Source organism: Berghia stephanieae, chromosome 4, assembly GCF_034508935.2.
Source record: "Berghia stephanieae isolate SIO BIC M18660-M18661 chromosome 4, UCSD_Bste_1.3, whole genome shotgun sequence".
In the NCBI taxonomy this organism is placed as follows: domain Eukaryota; kingdom Metazoa; phylum Mollusca; class Gastropoda; order Nudibranchia; family Aeolidiidae; genus Berghia; species Berghia stephanieae.
In genome coordinates, this window is record NC_088363.1 from 60937159 (window position 1) to 60954837 (window position 17679).

Below are 17679 nucleotides of genomic sequence, written 5' to 3' on the forward strand. Positions count from 1 at the left end.
ATCGAACGTTATGTAACCCGACTAATAAAACGTTCATGGATACACACAGTTTTGTGTGTTGGTCCGTTATACTTCCGGATGGCAATGTTATGAGCTTCTTAGCCAAGCGCATACTATATGACATAAATAATCGAATAAACAAAACACACACACATACACACCAATTTTTTTTTAATTCCCGTGAATCTCATATAAAGCTAGTTTAACTCTTTATCGGTGGGATGAATAACTGGCAAATAAAATTCCAGCTATTATTATTATTATTATTATTATTATTATTATTATTATTATTATTATTATTATTATTATTATTATTATTATTATTATTATTATTGTTATTATCTTCATCATTATTATTTCATGTTTGGTTTTTAGATTCAATGCAAAATTCTGCTTGAAGTTCAAAGTAGTAGACATCAATGAAAAGTAGATCGACACAAATGATGTGGACATTTCGGTTTTACCCTTTATCAACAATATAGGCCATAAATAAGACATTAAGATGAATGTGGGATATTTAGTGTTTTAATAATGGTCTATTTTGTTGATAAAAAGGAAACTCAAACCATTCACATCCTTTGCTTTTGTAAATAAAATCAGAACTTCTAATCTACTTTTCATTAGTTATAGGTTCACTCGATTCGAAATGCATTGACATCAGAGTCGTATCTCTTTTACTGCTTGTTCTCAGGATACAAACAATAAAATCGAACCCAAAATTGCCAAGGGTTTTGCTTGCTTATTGTCTGATATATTCGGTAGTCCACTTTACAACAACAGTAGGCTACTCTAGAGTTGGTAATACTCTTCAACAGTCGTATCGTCATTTCCTTCCTAATGACGCATGGTAACAGTAACACTGGCTCTAAACTATCGGAACAATGGCGGACGCCCGTATGTAATATTTCTCCGGCGAGTATAAAAGCGTATCCAGAGGAGAAAAAAAACATAAATTTGATCATGTTTTGACTTTTACACATTCTGATCACAAGACATTTGAAAAGTTCTAGCCAGAATAAAAAGTAATGATTTTCTTTGTTTAGAACCAAGATGGCCGCCGTTGCCGGGCGGCGTGACATCAGACTACTGAATCCAATTGTAGGTTTACCACAATGTTCAACAATGTTTGGATATAGCATAACCCTTTTGGGTTATTTTTTTTTTATAATGATGCCATCTGCTAATGTTCTGGACCAAGCTAACGTTACTATTGTGAAAAGACTGCAGCCAATAAAGAGAAACAAGTTGTTGTTATCTGAAAGGAATTTGGACTTAATCACCGTTAGTGTTACTAAATCCCTTTCAACCTATTCTCAAGCACGTCTTTTCTTTCTGCCTTACACTCTAGAGTTAAGATTGCTAGCTTATATTGGTAATTGGTACACTGCTATTTCTCATGTGTTGTAAATTGGTTCGTAAATCTTGGTGTAATCGGTACCTTAAAAAAAAATAGATAAACAAGAGATGGATAAATAAATAAATAGATAAATGATACCGATGATGCTGACTGATAATAATAATAATGATGATGATGATGGTGATGATGATGAAGGTGATGATGATGATAATGATGATGATGATGATAATAATATAATAATAATAATAATAATAATAATAATAATAATAATAATAATAATATAATAATAATAATAATAATAATAATAATAATAATAATAATAATAATAATAATAATAATAATAATAATAATAATAATAGTAATAATAATAACAGTGCTTATGCCTTCTACTTCTATTTATCAATGATTAGTAACGCTTCACGTGTGCAGCATAAAATAAATGCTGCCAAAAATTAGTTAGTTATCTACCTTGTTAAGGGATAATATAGACCTAGAATGTTTTAAGTGTTAAGAAACTATCTTTAACTTTTTTTTCCAAAATAATGATCTGTATAAAAATATTATATAAACAAAGTAAGTCCAGTCTTAACCACAGACACCTCCTGTCTGAGACTCTCAATAGATTTGTCTGTTTTGTACTCTTTGTTGCTTCTATGGCCAGCCAGCCTCCTCTCATTGTGTAAATGTTTTGGCTTAAGACACGAAGTTCACCGTGCTTCTCGACCTCTTAATCAATATAACTTTTGTCTTTATTTTTCTACTACTACTACTACTACTACTACTACTACTACTACTACTACTACTACTACTACTACTACTACTACTACCACTACTACTACTACTTACTACTACTACTACTACTACTTCTTCTTCTTCTTCTTCTTTTTTTTCTTCTTCTTCTTCTTTTTTTTCTTCTTCTTCTTCTTCTTCTTCTTCTTCTTCTTCTTCTTCTTCTATCTTTTCTACTTCGTTTACTGTTGCTTCCTCTACTTCTCCTCCTCCGCTCCATCTTCTCGTCCTCTTTTTTCCTTCTCCTCCTCCTCCTCCTCCTCCTTCTCGTATTCCTTTTACTCCCCTACTCCTCCTCATTCTTTTCCTTCTTTTTATCTTTTTGAGCCCACTCCTTCTCCTCCCCCTCCTCCTCTTTCTCTTCCTCCTCCTCCTCTCCCCTATCTTATCCTCATGTTTCTTGCTTTGTCTGGAACCTTCCATACAAACTTGTTCAGTTCTTTATCTTACTGGCAAGTTGATGATATTCAGAACATGGAATTGTTGCCCGAGACGAACATGCTGGGTCGATTCGACGAAATGATTCGTTATAGCCCGATTGATCCCGAGACCCACAGGCTGGGTCGTTTCGACCAAGTGATTCGTTATAGTCGGATTGATATTTCAAAGAGCCATTTTTTTTTCAAGGAACACTGACAAAAGTAAACTAATGAACAACAAATACACATTCAAACTCATTGATTTCTCTCCTCCTCCTCCTTGCCTATTGAATATTTTATTATATTCATTCTGCTGCTCTTTTCATTGGCCAACCTGTGTAGAATGTCATAACTGAGCTTTAAAACGTTCAAAATATTTATTATCGAATGAATGAAATGGGCATTGTCATTTATGCAAAATTTATGTTTTGTTTGTTTTAGCTTATATGTTTTGTTTGTGTATTGCAGTGAGTTCAGAAACATTGATGTAAATAGCATTATACGTATGACGTTAATTTCTGTTACTTTTGTTACCTATTGCCTTCTTCTTCCTCCTCCTCTTCTTCCTCTTCTTCTTCTTCTTCTTCTTCTTCTTCTTCTTCGTCTACTACTCTATCTACTCTATCTACTTACTACTTACTACTTCTATCTTCTACTACTCTATTTCTACTACTTACTTACTATTACAACTACTACAGTACTACTACTCTACTAAATACACTACACTACTACTACGTACTACTACTACTACTACTATTACTACTACTACTACTACTACTACTACTACTACTACTACTACTACTACTACTACTACTACTACTACTACTACAGCTACTTCTACTACTACTACTACTACTACTACTACTACTACTACTACTACTACTACTACCACTATTACTACTACATCAACTACTACTATTACAACTACTACTTAGTTTACCACTGACTGTCATTGTTTACTTTCTGACGTCTGTCCGAGGGGCGTGGTTATGTTCCCTTCAACTACGTGTCTCTTCTCGTCATTATAACATCATACAGTTATACTTTGACATGGTATTTGTTATTTTGAATAGAAGAGGGATGATGAGTTAATTTGCAAAATCGGACAAATTATATTAAGACATGGTAATATGCCGTCCTATTGACAACTTAATCCTGGGGTTATCCGTACAAACTTCTTTTTAAAAAAGATTTTTTGTTAACCAATGACTTTTGTTCTTAATGAGTATATTTGTAAAATGGCCAGTATGAAAATACTGCATCACTGTGAAGGTAATCCGAAGCAGATGGCGTGAGATGAGGAATTGGTTAGTTACTTTTTTAAGAGAGAGAGAGAGAGAGAGAGAGAGAGAGAGAGAGAGAGAGAGAGAGAGAGAGAGAGAGAGAATTTTTTCAATGGCAATTCTCTCTTGTTGAACAATGTTAATCTCATTTCCTTTTAAATTTAATTAAGTTTCTAATCGACCAAATTATCTCGGGCATAGGAATATTTGTTATCTTTTCCTGGATTCTTGTAACGTTTAGGGAGGTACTTAATTAGATTAGAAATCGAACCTTGTGATTTAAGCTAAGATTTTCCGCGTCGTGACTGCAGTGTTGAATTTTTAAAAATTTTTTTTTTACAAAATCTGACATAAATGGCATTCTACATTTGAACCTAGCCGACGTCAATCTTTTATTATGTCAGAATGAGTCAGCTACAAATATTTCATTTGAATGTCGAAATGATCAAAAATTATTTATTTTGTTTTCTATTTATCTATTTTATTTGTTTAATTCTTGAGAGAATCGTGCGCGATTCTTTAGAAAGCTCGACTATTTAATGAAGCCTGCAATTTGTCAACTGTGACTTTGAGAAGGAAGATTTTACAAAAACGCATTTTTTGTCGTTGTTTATTTACTTTTTTTAAAAGGAAGCTACATTCACTCTTTTCAGAACGAGTATTAAATTAAACATTGAAAATAATAATATGGTTTAAGTTTTAAATTTTTGTACTTTCAGTGTCAGTTTAATTCCGTCATATTCCTGGTATTATGTTGCAATGAATTAGACCAAGAAATAGTTATATAACTTAAGTGATCAGAATTGTCAATAAGGATATCTGTCTTAAGTAAAATGTATACGCTTAGCTTCGTATTCAATATTAACAGGTAAAGGGCTGTACTCTGAAAAGATCGGTATCTAAAAATTGGCCCAGAAAACTCGTCTTTCAAATATCGATCGATTTCGAATGATCTTCATTTTGCCAAAAACTCTCAAACCTGGAACCAACCCATCACCTTCTCTCTCTCTCTCTCTCTCTCTCTCTCTCTCTCTCTCTCTCTCTCTCTCTCTCTCTCTCAGAAAATTACATTTTAAGATTTGAAGTTGTTAGGTCTGGCTTAGAGCGATAAAGGAGATTGCATGCAATGGATAATTGGTGAATGAACTAGATGTGAGCCTGTGAGTGGGCAGGAAAGGGTCTTTGAAAATGCCTTGCTTCATTTGAAATATCAATTGCTTGCTTCACACAATAGACATGGTTGGAGAAAATTGTAACAACTCGTTAATTGTTCTTAACGTTAGACTTTACTATTCAAGTTTATGCTTTACATTTATTAGATTTTTTAGAATTGATAATATATCCTTTCAATTTTATCAAAGGGTCTCTTGATGTTGATTATTAAGCGCTTAGTTTACGTCATTTGACAAGTCAAGAATATTATAATAGCGTGTCTTTTTAAGAACGATAAAATATGGATCTATATAATTATAATGTGAGTTTGCGAGAAAGGGCCGTTGATGTCGTAATTATGTGAAAGGTCAAGTACTTGACCCACACATTAGACACGACTAAATTTTGTAGTGACTGGTTAGTTATGCTCTTGTCGTTAGGTTTTATTATTTTAGTTTTAGTTTTACATATAAAAGAATTTCTAGAATTGATGTCATGATGCTTCGTTTATCATTCTGTGAATCTTTTACTTTTATCACAATGGTCTCTTGATGTTAATTTTCCTTCTCATTTTACTTTACTTTTTGAGATCGAAAAAAAACCCCAATCCATATAGATCTAATAATGATGTGAGGGGGCGAGAAAGGGTCGTTGAAAATGTGCTTCATTTGAAAGGTCAAATGCTACATCCACACAATAGACACGGCTGAACAATGTAGCTAATCCTTAATTATTCTCAACGTTAAGCTTTACTATTTAATTTTTGATTTACAATCATTAGAATTTCTACAATTCATTGATGTTAAATTATTCCAGTTATCATCTGGGAAAGTGATTTATTGTTATTAAAAGGTATCTCGGTGTTTAAGTTCATCTAGCGTCATTTGGCATTTTCTACTTGTATCACTTTTTGAGATTGACAAAAAAATGAGTTATAACAATAAAGCTGAATAATTAAGCATTTCAATATATTCTAATTAAAGATTCGGAATCAAACTTGAACTTTCAAATTTAAATTGCGAGAAACTGTGAAAAGAATACACTTTTTAGAATGGACGGAAAAATGACTTTGAAATTAAGTGATAACTCATTAAAAGCCTTAAAGTTACAATTAATTGAACAAATATCATAGTGAACATAGAACATGACTGGGCAATATCCAAAAATTGTCTGTTCTCTTTTACTCCAACAACACGTTGAATGGAACAGACTTTTCTTGAAAAAATCATGGACTTGTATTAACAACATTCTACTATGTCGATGCTAACGAGAACAGGCACTATTGTTAGAAAACAACAGCAACGTCGTAGATCTAGCACCACTAGCAGAAACAGTCATGGGAGTCGGCGTGAAAGTGGGGCTACACCTACTCCATCTCTTGGCCCCACGCCATCTCCTACACCGTCTTACAACAACGGATGTCCGGACGGTAACTGTGGAGGATCCCCTTTATGGAACGGCGGGCAAAACCTGTTGACGAATACACTGCCCGTCAATGCACACCACCATCCTCACCACCATTACACATCTCCTCTATCCACTCCTGGCGGAAGTGGAAGCTTCCACAGTTACTGCACTAGCTCACCAAAGGGTGTGACCTTTGATTTTTCAGGGGTCAAGGCTGATGGTTTGTTAGCACCCCTTAGCAAGGTCAGTTCGTGTTGATATAACTCAATGTAAAACAAACATCAACTAAAACAAAGTAAACAAACTAGAATCAATAAAGGCAATTTTTTTTTCAAATGGCGTTTTATTGAAAGCTACGATTATAAGTTTTATTTCAATTGATTATAAATATACATAGGACAATTCAGCCAATCCTATAGAATTGAAGTGGTGTCCACACACACACACACACACACACACACACACACACACATAGAGAGAGAGAGAGAGAGAGAGAGAGAGAGAGAGAGCGCAGATAACTTCAATCCCACTACAAAGCATTTCTCAATACAAATAGCTAGGTATTGTCGTCACCTTCCGAAGAAATAGTGTCAATTTCGCTGCAGGAACCCATGCAATTTGATAAATTATTAACATAATTAGATCAAAGCTCAATGTGTGTGTGTGTGTGTGTGTGTGTGTGTGTGTTTAATGTGCTTGGGGTAGTTTGTGACTTCATTAATGCCTTATCATGGCCAAGATAACACAACATTTTGATTTGTCTTTATAAGTGCTTATAACTACCTTAGTATCATGACTCAACAGCCCTTTTATATATTGCAGACCATCAATCACGGAAGACTATTGATTACAATGGCATATTCTTGACAAATGGGCAGTCCGATCAAATTTTCAAAACTCAATACAAGGCCTTAATTCTTTGTGTGGACGCGGATTAAACATCTGTGATTCCCTAAATCTATAGTATATTATGTCATGCAAAACTAAATGATGTTTTTCTTTTTGTTTTTTTTTTTTTTTGGTTTTTTTGAAACTCTATCGAAATTGATTTGTTGGTCTATTAAAAGGAATTAATTAAATTACTTAAACTACAAAAACTCAAATTTCGTAATTCGTAATTATTTGACTTTAAGTTCATTTTTGGCAACTGATCCGCTCAAATGTAAAATCAGATTAGGGCAGTGAGTGCCAGCTGACTGCATCCTAGGAACAGCGTTACGCTGGACTTCACAAGGAAAAAGATATCGAGGTAGACCTTAGGAAACATGGAGAAGAACTATTACAAGAGAACTTAAAGCCCAGGGCCTTGGTTTGCAGACTGCAACTCATGTAGCTAAAGACCGAGAGCAATGACAATCACTTACGGTTTCCTTAAGCCTCTCCTTACCACCTATTGGAAAATCGTCACAATTGTTACCATCATTGTTCTCATCCAGATTTCATTTCTTTTTGCTATAGCTATACAAACTTGACATTCTGTAATAGAGTTCTTATTGTCGAACAATATTATGTACAGCATGTGGTTGTTGCTTTTCTGTTTGAATAAGATATGTCTGTTTTTGTATTGGGTGGGTGTGAAGTTTTGGGAAAAATTCTGAAAATAGCTGGTAAGGAGAAGGTTGAGCACCGACGGTCCAGAGAAGGTTCCGTGATTGAGTGAGGCGGTGGGCCACAAAATAAACATTAATCTATTCATTAATTCAATGTTTATCTAATATAATATCAGCTTCAATTTTCTAACCCAAGACAAAGCACATTGAACAACCTTGAGTTTAAACCAGACTCTCAGTTCCAAGGTCAGAAAAATATAACAATATATTATATAATACCATGATACCCTTGGGTTTTCTTTTTTCTTTTCTTTTTTTCTCTTGCAGCTGACACCACCTCCATCGGACAAGCCTGTGTACGAGAGCACGGTCATATGGGCGGAAGTAGAGGAACCAGATACGCATTATTCTTTGGTTGCAAGTCTTTGTGAGGCAGGGCTAGAAGCAAGGCATCCTTGTGAATTTATTCACCGTGGGATGTTTATACTTAGCGGGAGCTGTAAGTATAGTTTTTTGTGCTAATCTTTAAAGTTATGTCTAATCTATTTTTTAAAAGAAATAAAATGGTAATTGAGAAATTAGGGAACGGGCACTTGTGTAAGATAAAAATCTGAAAAAAGTGTGTATGAAACAGTGCCAGAAAAAGCAAGAAAGATAATAAATAAATAAAATCATCCCAAAAAATGTCTTCCTCGACCAGGTAGTAAGAGTCAAAGAATGAGAAAAGTCGATATCACTCTTGTCTTTGTTAGTGATTTTAGACTGCATGTGGTGTGGTTCTTTCACACTCAATCTATGTAGGCTACTATTGATGCTATGCATTTAGGTAAAATATGCACAACATCCGCCAGCCGGATTTAACAAATCAACACACAAATCTATGTGTAACCTTAGACGTTTATAGTCTGATTGAAATAATTTAGTGAGAACTAATCACCAAAATGACCGTATAAAAAAAAAACAAAAACAAAGAGCTCAGTAACATCCATTTTGTTCCTTCTATAGAAATCAAGTCAGTGTTAAACATATTTTTGGGGCCTGGGTATTTTGTTTCTTTTGGTCAGTAGAACAGAACATGGCAAAATTATCACACGACGTTTAAAAAAAAAAACGAAGAGCAAAATAAAACAGAGCCTTGAACACATTTGCAGGGCATTCAATCAAATGTCATTGTCATTATTTACACGTACTCGATGTGACCATGATCGGTCGGACGTATAAAATCAAGCCAGTGTGAGACTTCCTCTCAAAATTGCTTCAGGATGTCTACCTTTTTATTGCAGCTGTTATTATATATTTCATGCCTTAGATCTTTGGTGGAATTCTTTAAAAATCTTTGTCCTAAGCATATTCCCTCAAGAAAAAGCCACACTCAGTGAAATATGGTGATCTGGCAGGTTGACCGCAGAGATCGAAATGTTTGCACTTCTCCCACAAATCCACCACTGAGGCATGTTTTCATTGAAATAAACTTAAACTCCGAGATACCAATGAGGCGGTGCTCCACCCCGGGAATCGTGTAACTACTGTGGGAACGTTGACAAATAAAGAAGACTTGAATAAGTTCTCTATCAACTTACCATTGATTCTTTCCATTACAGAGCTTTAGAATTTAAAAGTACGTAATACTTTTGCCAAATCCTTATTGAAACGCCTTGTATGATAACGTAAATTTGTGGTCTTGTGCTGTCAATTTTGGATTTCAACTTTCTTTCCAAATGTATCCAGAGTATTTTTTACATCTCCCCATAGTGTTTATCATTATTACCCAAAAGTATGTTTTAAAATAAATATAAAGTTTATTTTTATTTCTTCCTAGCATTACGAACGTTATAGATCTACGTGGGCACACTATTTAGTTACTGAATTGTGCGCTTGGTTGTCATCAAATAATAATAGATTTTTTTGAAAACAATGATCATGATAAAAACATATTTTTCATCTTTCAAGGGCAGTTAAGGGTTATTTATATAGATATTGTGACACAGTGATATATAACTGAATGTCATCAAATTTTGGAAGGGTGTGCATCTGCCTGATTTAAGGTTTCTACCAAAAATATGGAAGAAAAACAAAACAAAACGAAAATTCAATTCACTTTGCTTTCATCATAGATGTGTACATCAATCATTACAAATAAAATATATAATTTGCCTGGTTTGATTTAATGTAAATGTTGAAGCTCTTGTGAGTATTCCTGCCTTAACATTGCAATCATCTCACCTCTCATTAGTCTATAGTGTCTTATCCATCATGTTTTGTTAACAAAGGGGAAACCCGAAACGTCCACATCATTTGTCTTCGTAAATTAAATTGTAGCTTCTATTCAATGTTAGTATGACTGGTATAGCACCGGCATATCTCACAGATCACGTGGTCATGTGTAAATTTGAAAATTACACTTTCAGATCATGTAATGACCAAACGAAAATTGACTCTATGAATCCTTGATTTGGCTATGAATTATTATTAATTTTTTTTTCACTTAAAATTGATATTTATATTGTAAAGTGCCCAGAGCTTGTGTTTTACACGAAAATGAACGCTATATAAATGTGCATTATTATTATTATTATTATTATTATTATTATTATTATTATTATTATTATTATTATTATTATTATTATTATTATTATTATTATTATTGTTAGTAATGTTATTGGCTTGACACAATATGTGATGGATTCAGAGAGGGTGAACTATTCATGTTTTGACCATACCATGATATAAGAAAAGAAAAGCTCATGAAAGCATGTTATGTTTAAAAGAATATAATTTGCCCCTATAATAGCAAGTGATAACCTCAAGCTTGAAGCTTACCAGGTCAGATTTACCGTTGCGATTAAAAAACTCATAGGCTGAAAAAAAATCTTGAGCATTTATAAAGCGCGATATCCACTAAACATGCTCAAAGCACTTTACATGGGGGCCTAATGATCAGCAACATTTAACTTGTAGGACAAGACGTGTCGATATTACATTTTTTTCTCGCCGAGACAGCGCCATTAGCGACCAGACACTCATTTCTCACCTGAGTAATATGAGAGAATGTGAGTAAAGAGCATTTTCCAAGGACTCAACTATGCACTGCTCAGAGCGGGACTCGAACCCTTGACATTCCGGTCCGAAGGCGAGTGTCATACTACAAGATCACATAGCCGCACAAATAGAGTAGGGGGTGGGGGAAACCCTAGATAAGTGAATTATGTGTATTCGGAGGGGGGGGGGGGTGTTAAAGGAGAGGAAAGTGGAAATGGTATCGATAACAGACTTACATAAAACACCTAGTGATTCGGCGGAAATTGAATTTAGTTCCTACTGGATGTTGATTGAATAAGAATCGAGTGATGTTGTGAGGCTGGTAGGTAGTAAGGCTTCTATTTAAATATAAATAATACGGTTTTTATTTATCCTTTCTTTCCTTCCAGGGTGTGTCACAGTATTTCTATTGGTGCTGTTTGCTTTGCCCTTAGTTATGACCACTATAGGTAAGTAATCTCTTTAAAAGGGTATTTATTTGTTTATTTATTTATTTATTTATTTATTTATTTATTTATGTGTATGGATATAACAGATGCCGGTGGATTTTATATATTATAGTAGATATATTGGCCCCCTATATATTAGATAAAGCGTTTTAAGCGCATAATTTAGTTGGCCTTGCGCTATTTTTTTTAAAATCGAGTGTTTGAATAAGCTCTCAAACCACTGAATAGATAGCAACCAAGCTTTTTAAGAGATGTCTTGTTTGTAGAGGTTTGTGTTTAGGACCAATAATATTCAATTTTAACGTTTGAATGTAATAAAAAGAAAAGATCTATCAAATGGCATAACATCCATCTCAGATTGAAGTAGACATTTCTGCAAAGTGGTAAGCTAACGAATCTTAAGAAATCGCTTCATGAATTATTATAATTATCATGTCCAGTATCTCTTTCTGAAAATTGTTTCTCTGTATTAAAAAGTTACCATAGTTTAGATAGATGGATGCATTGTGATGTTGATAGTCTTGATTTGCAACTTATAGACAGTATGTGCTTGGCTTAGAAGCTCATAACATTGCCATCCGGAAGTATAACGGACCAACACACAAACCTGTGTGTATCCATGAACGTTTATAGTCAGGTTAATACAGTTCAGTGGGTATTACTTATAAACGCGGATGGCAAAAAAAACAATAACAAAGACCTGAGTGACGTCATCTTCGAACTATCTATATCAAATGCATGATCCAGTGTTTGTTCTGCTGCTTTTATTATAGATATAACTTAGTTAATGTTCAGGTCTTTGTTATTGTTTTTTTTTGACATCCATGTTTATGAGTAATTCTCAATATACTGTATTAACTAGACTATCAACGTTCAAGGTAACACGTACTCTTGTGTGTTGGTCCGTTATATTTCCGGATGGCAATGTTGTGTACTTCTTTGCCAAGCGCACAGCATCTATACCCGAAACTAATAATGATGATATAGAGCCATGAAACGTAGGGGGCTCAATCGAACAAATAAACTAAAAGTTTAGAGACAGACAATTTAGTGCGATCACCCAACTGACTGTATAGATAGTATGCGCTTGGTTAAGAAGCTCATAACATTGCCATCCGGAAGTATAACGGACCAACACACAAAACTGTGTAACCATGAACTTTTATATTCTGGTTAATACAGTTTAGTGAGAACAACTCACAAACGCGGATGGCAAAAACAATAACAAAGGCCTGAGTGACGTCATCTGCATACTATCTATATCCATGAACGTTTGTAGTCGGGTTAATACAATTCAGTGAGCATTACTCATAAACGCAGATGGCAAAAAATAATAACAAAGACCTGAGTGACGTCATCTTCGATGTATTCCATATATGAGCGAGAGGGTGTTTACCGACTTGATACGTGGCCTTCGTAAAGTTATGGCCTTATACGTGGCCTTCGTAAAGTTATGGCCTGACACTGACCAAAAAATGACGTAAAAATGCCAGTCTTTTGCCACAAAAGAAAACAAATCGTGAGTTGTATTCAATAGTTCAACCAATGAAATAACTTGTTTCCAAGAGCTCTACTAACGACAACTCACTCGACGGTGCAAAAACCAAATAATGACGTCAAACTGCCAGTCCTTTTGGATTTCAGTATCAGGCTATAACATAACGATGGCTACGCTGATACTGACCAAAAATGACGTCAAAATACCAGTCTTTTGCCACAAAAGAAAACAAATCGTGAGTTGTATTCAATAGTTCGACCAATGAATTAACTTGTTTCCGTGAGCTCTACTAACTCACTAGGCGGTGCAAAAACCAAATAATGACGTCAAACTGCCAGTCCTTTTGGATTTCAGTATCAGGCTATAGATAGTTCGAAGATGACGTCGCTCAGGTCTTTGTTATTGTTTTTTGCCATCCGTGTTTATGAGTAATGCTCACTGAACTGTATTAACCCGACTATAAACGTTCAGGGATACACACAGCTTTGTGTGTTGGTCCGTTATACATCCGGATGGCAATGTTATGAGCTTCTTAGCCAAGCGCATACTATCTATAACACAATGATGGCTACGCTTGATACGATCAGCATAGATACGAATCGTCTGCTATTAAGAACCCTATTGCCAAATTAGAAGTTTCGCGTCTATAGATAGTATGCAGATGACGTCACTCAGGCCTTTGTTATTGTTTTTGCCATCCGCGTTAGTGAGTTGTACTCACTAAACTGTATCAACCAGACTATAAAAGTTCATGGTTACACAGAGTTTGTGTGTTGGTCCGTTCTACTTCCGGATGGCAATGTTGTGAACTCCTTGGCCAAGCGCATTCTATCTATATATTTTTGTCTCGGATTATACAATCGAGACAAGACCGATCCTACTCGGCAGTTACTTTAATTCTGACTGTATCTTTAGATTTATAGATAGTATGAAGTCCATCCGCGTTTAATGAGTAATTGGATTCAATAGTCCGATGTCACGTCGCTCAGCAACGGCGACCATCGTGGTTCTAAATAAAGAAAATCGGTACTTTTTATTTTTCATGCTGGCTAGAACTTTTCATTTGTCTTGTGATCAGAATGTGTAAAAGTCAAGTCAAAACATGATCAGATTTATAATGGGGTTTTTTTCTCCTCTGGTCGGTGAAATATTTCATAAGGGCGTCCGCCATTGTTCCGATAGTTTTTGAGCCAGTTACTAAGTTACCATGCGTCATTAAGAGGGAAGTGACGTCACGACTGTTGAAGCGTATTCTCACTAAACGTCATTAACCAGACTATAAACGTTCACGGTTACACATAGTTTTTCGTCCGTTATACTTCCGGATGGCAATATTGTGAGCTTCTAAGCCAATCGCATACTATATATATATATTTGTTTAATGTTCGTGACCCACCTCCTCAACTTGGATGAAAAAATAAAATTCCCTTTATTCATCCCATGGGGGAAATGTCTTGAGATTCTATTCCAAAAGAAGACTGCAATAACCCGGGTGTCAGCCGCAGCGCAGCGCCGCAAATACCAATAGAAGTGAACGAAATTCAAAGAATAATCAGAAATGATGAAATTAACTTTTGAACAATGCAATAGAAATTATTCTATAAACAAATTATAAATGTGACCTACCGCCTCAAAACGGGGTAATATTGTGTCGGGTGGTTTAAATGACGAAAATGGAACAGTTAGAAGAAAAATAAAAGGAAAAGTTGATTAAGTTCATATCTTTTTTATATGAGATGAATTGATATCTTTTTTTTTTAATGAGGTCAACTTTAAAAGGATTTTTCGGCATGGTTCACCCCAACATCATACCGTATTGAGGTGATGGGTCACATATGTTCAAATCATTTTAATAACTTTAATTTTAACTTCTATTTTCAGCCTCTGGTTTATATCATATCCCATTGAGGCTATGGGTGACAGTCGTTATTCATTTTATACGTGGCTATCGAATTTTCCACTTTATCTGTTACATCAAATCTCATTTTGGACATTCTAATGACATTTTTCACGATTATTGATTCTTAAAGAGAAGAAAGAAATTCTATTTAAAATCCCGTATTCAAATGCCCATCCTTACGCACGAAATATTGTCTTTCTTACTCAGAGAGAAAACGAATCTGCTGGAAGATCTACGGACAGATATGCTTATAATATACGAGATGGAAGTCGGTTTGGACGAATTCAATCGCTCGATGGAGCGGGAACATGCACTCCTCGAAACTGGGTGAGAAGTTGCCAGGCTTCTCCACCAGTAAGAGGAGACACTCACTGTGTGGTAGCGAATCGGCTTTGGTCGAGAACATGCCTAACGGCAAAATCGCTTCATCAGCGGGGACTTTCCACCTGCCCAATATGTACCTAATTTGGGAACGAACTAGAAACCGCAGAGCATCCATTGAAATGTGTGTTGTGACGAAGCTTCCGGTTTGCGACAGTGCACGAGTGCGGTTAAGAATTTGCAGATTGGGTCATTCGTCATAACATAGTAGTGTGAGCACCATTAGAAGCTACTACAGGAAACTATGGACTGGAAAAAAAAAAAACAAAAACAAAAAAAAAACAAGAATCAATCGACAGGTCTCGACCATGAACACAGCTTACGCAGATCTGCCAACTACTACAGAAATTTCGTAGTTATACGAATTTTTTGGTCCTAATTGACAATTATATATTGATCTTTAATTCAATAAACTTCTTTAAAAGGAAGTTTTGTTGTCATAGTTAGTATTCGTATATAAAGGATTTTAAAGCATTAATTTAATGTATTTAAACACAAATTGGGCATTTTCAATGGTAGTTGAAATATCTACTATGTTATTATTGCTGAAAACTCCGATTTTTTTCACTTCCAAGTTGGCAGGTCTGGTTTACGTCAGATGTGTCGCTCTATTCTGGATAAAACGAGATCCGCTTCGCTTACCGGATTTCCTGATCGCGCACTAGACGTCATGCTTGTAAACGTGCGTGTAGCATTGATAATATTATAGTACAATTGAAGAGATGTTTTGTGTTGAGCAAAAACGACCCCAGTGTGAAGAACTGGCAGCGGCCATGTAAATTGACTTGATTGCATATTAATGACTTTAACATTTAAATTAAAAAAAAAAAGAACAAAACACTTACAACTGACTAATTTGAGACCGATACCAATTATTCAGCGACCAATAGCCAAATCATTTTTTAAAAAATGGTAACTCTCCACGTTAACCGCAGAAAGAATATAATATTACATCAAGTATTGCCGTTTTGATTGTTGTTTTGATTGTTGTTAACTGAGCAAGGATTTTGAGCCCAAAACGTTTGACGATATTATATTATAATATTCTGTTCAATAATTTTAGTATCACTCAATCTTGTGTTAAAGTCGTGCTCTTCCGTGATGTCCGAGTATGTCGTGTTTGCACGATTCAGAGCGTTGTTTTGAATGAGTGAGCAGCTTTAGGCTTCGTTACCAATGGTGATGGCGTGCTGTCAGACGGGTAATAGAAAGACAAGTTATAGAAATAAACATATCAATGTAGATAAAAGAAATAAATAAAAAAGAATTGACCGACTACATAAAACAAAGCGTTTTTACAAATATTGTCAACTGACTGAAAAGAATGTTGCCAATGTTTATGGATAGTAACCATGCCTTAGCTGTAGAGTTTGTTTTAAAAGCATTCAAGATAGGCAAGTCCTGGGTTCTGCGTAGCGCCAAACAATTTTTATCTGACTTAATTTTTTGAAATGAAGGTCTCGAGAAAGCCAGATATATATATATATATATATATATATATATATATATATATATATATATATATATATATATATATATATATATATATATTCGTAATTATTTGTTTATTCTCATATCACTTCCAGGGGTCAACTATCTCCACGAATGTCCACGAGAACCCAAATTGCCCATCTACTTGGTGGTCGGCGGTTGTTTTGGCATCATCAAACTCATATTCTTACTCTGGAAGCAAATCAAACGCCACAAAGACGAGGTTGTCGATCTCCATGACGACGACGATCTACTAACAATGACGCGCATGACCAACATGGCGCTCAACGTCTTCCTGTCTGTTTGGTTCGTCTTCGGCCATTACTGGCTTATTCGTATTTGGAAACCCCACTTCAAGGCTCCGCTCCACGAGCCCAGGAATTGGTGTGACGAGACAGTGTTCAACTTTATCTTTTGGCAGCTTGTCATAAGCCATATAATCCTTGGCATCGTCATCATCACCTCTATCGCTCTATCGTGCTGTTTTATCTGTGTCAAGTGCCTCATACAACCAGAACTACAACAGAACGCCAAAAGATGACATCATTATAATATCATTATTGTCATTATTGCAAACGATATGTACCATGTATACATATTATAAATTGTTCATTGTTTATAGCTAATCCATAATTATAATAATAACTACACCAGTTTGTACTCATGTGCCAATAATCCATAACAAAGCATGTGTGTATTTTTACTGTTGTGCATGTAACAGTCGATGAAAAGTAAGGCATCTGGGTTGTTTCTCTTGATACTTTTTCCTTTGCAAATTCTAAAAATCGGGAATGTTTTCGTAGAGAGAAATTTTGAATGTTGACTCAAGAGGCTAAAACAGATCTCGTAGCTGATAATTTCGTAAAGGCAGTCAAATCAGTTGTGTTTTAGTGCTACGTTTTAAAACAAACAAAAAACCGTGGTTCATAACACAATAGAAAAATAAAGTGTTAAAAACATCGGA

General features: G+C 35.0%; 2 protein-coding genes across 2 annotated transcripts in view; both read left to right on the forward strand.

The window, feature by feature from the left end:
• Positions 1 to 12330, forward strand: part of LOC144970952 (uncharacterized) — a 326090-nt gene extending 313760 nt beyond the window's left edge. The window contains exons 6-7 of the mRNA XM_078911162.1: positions 8285 to 8456; positions 11386 to 12330. Coding sequence (XP_078767288.1) covers positions 8285 to 8456; positions 11386 to 11453 — 240 coding nt within the window. The 3' untranslated portion in view covers positions 11454 to 12330. The remainder of the gene's footprint in view (positions 1 to 8284; positions 8457 to 11385) is intronic.
• A 4076-nt stretch (positions 12331 to 16406) lies between these two features.
• Positions 16407 to 17256, forward strand: LOC144971816 (transmembrane protein 272-like). The gene is made up of 2 exons (XM_078912893.1): positions 16407 to 16425; positions 16811 to 17256. Exons 1-2 carry the CDS (start codon positions 16407 to 16409, stop codon positions 17254 to 17256), a joined length of 465 nt encoding a protein of 154 aa, XP_078769019.1.
• The last annotated feature ends 423 nt before the right edge of the window (positions 17257 to 17679 follow it).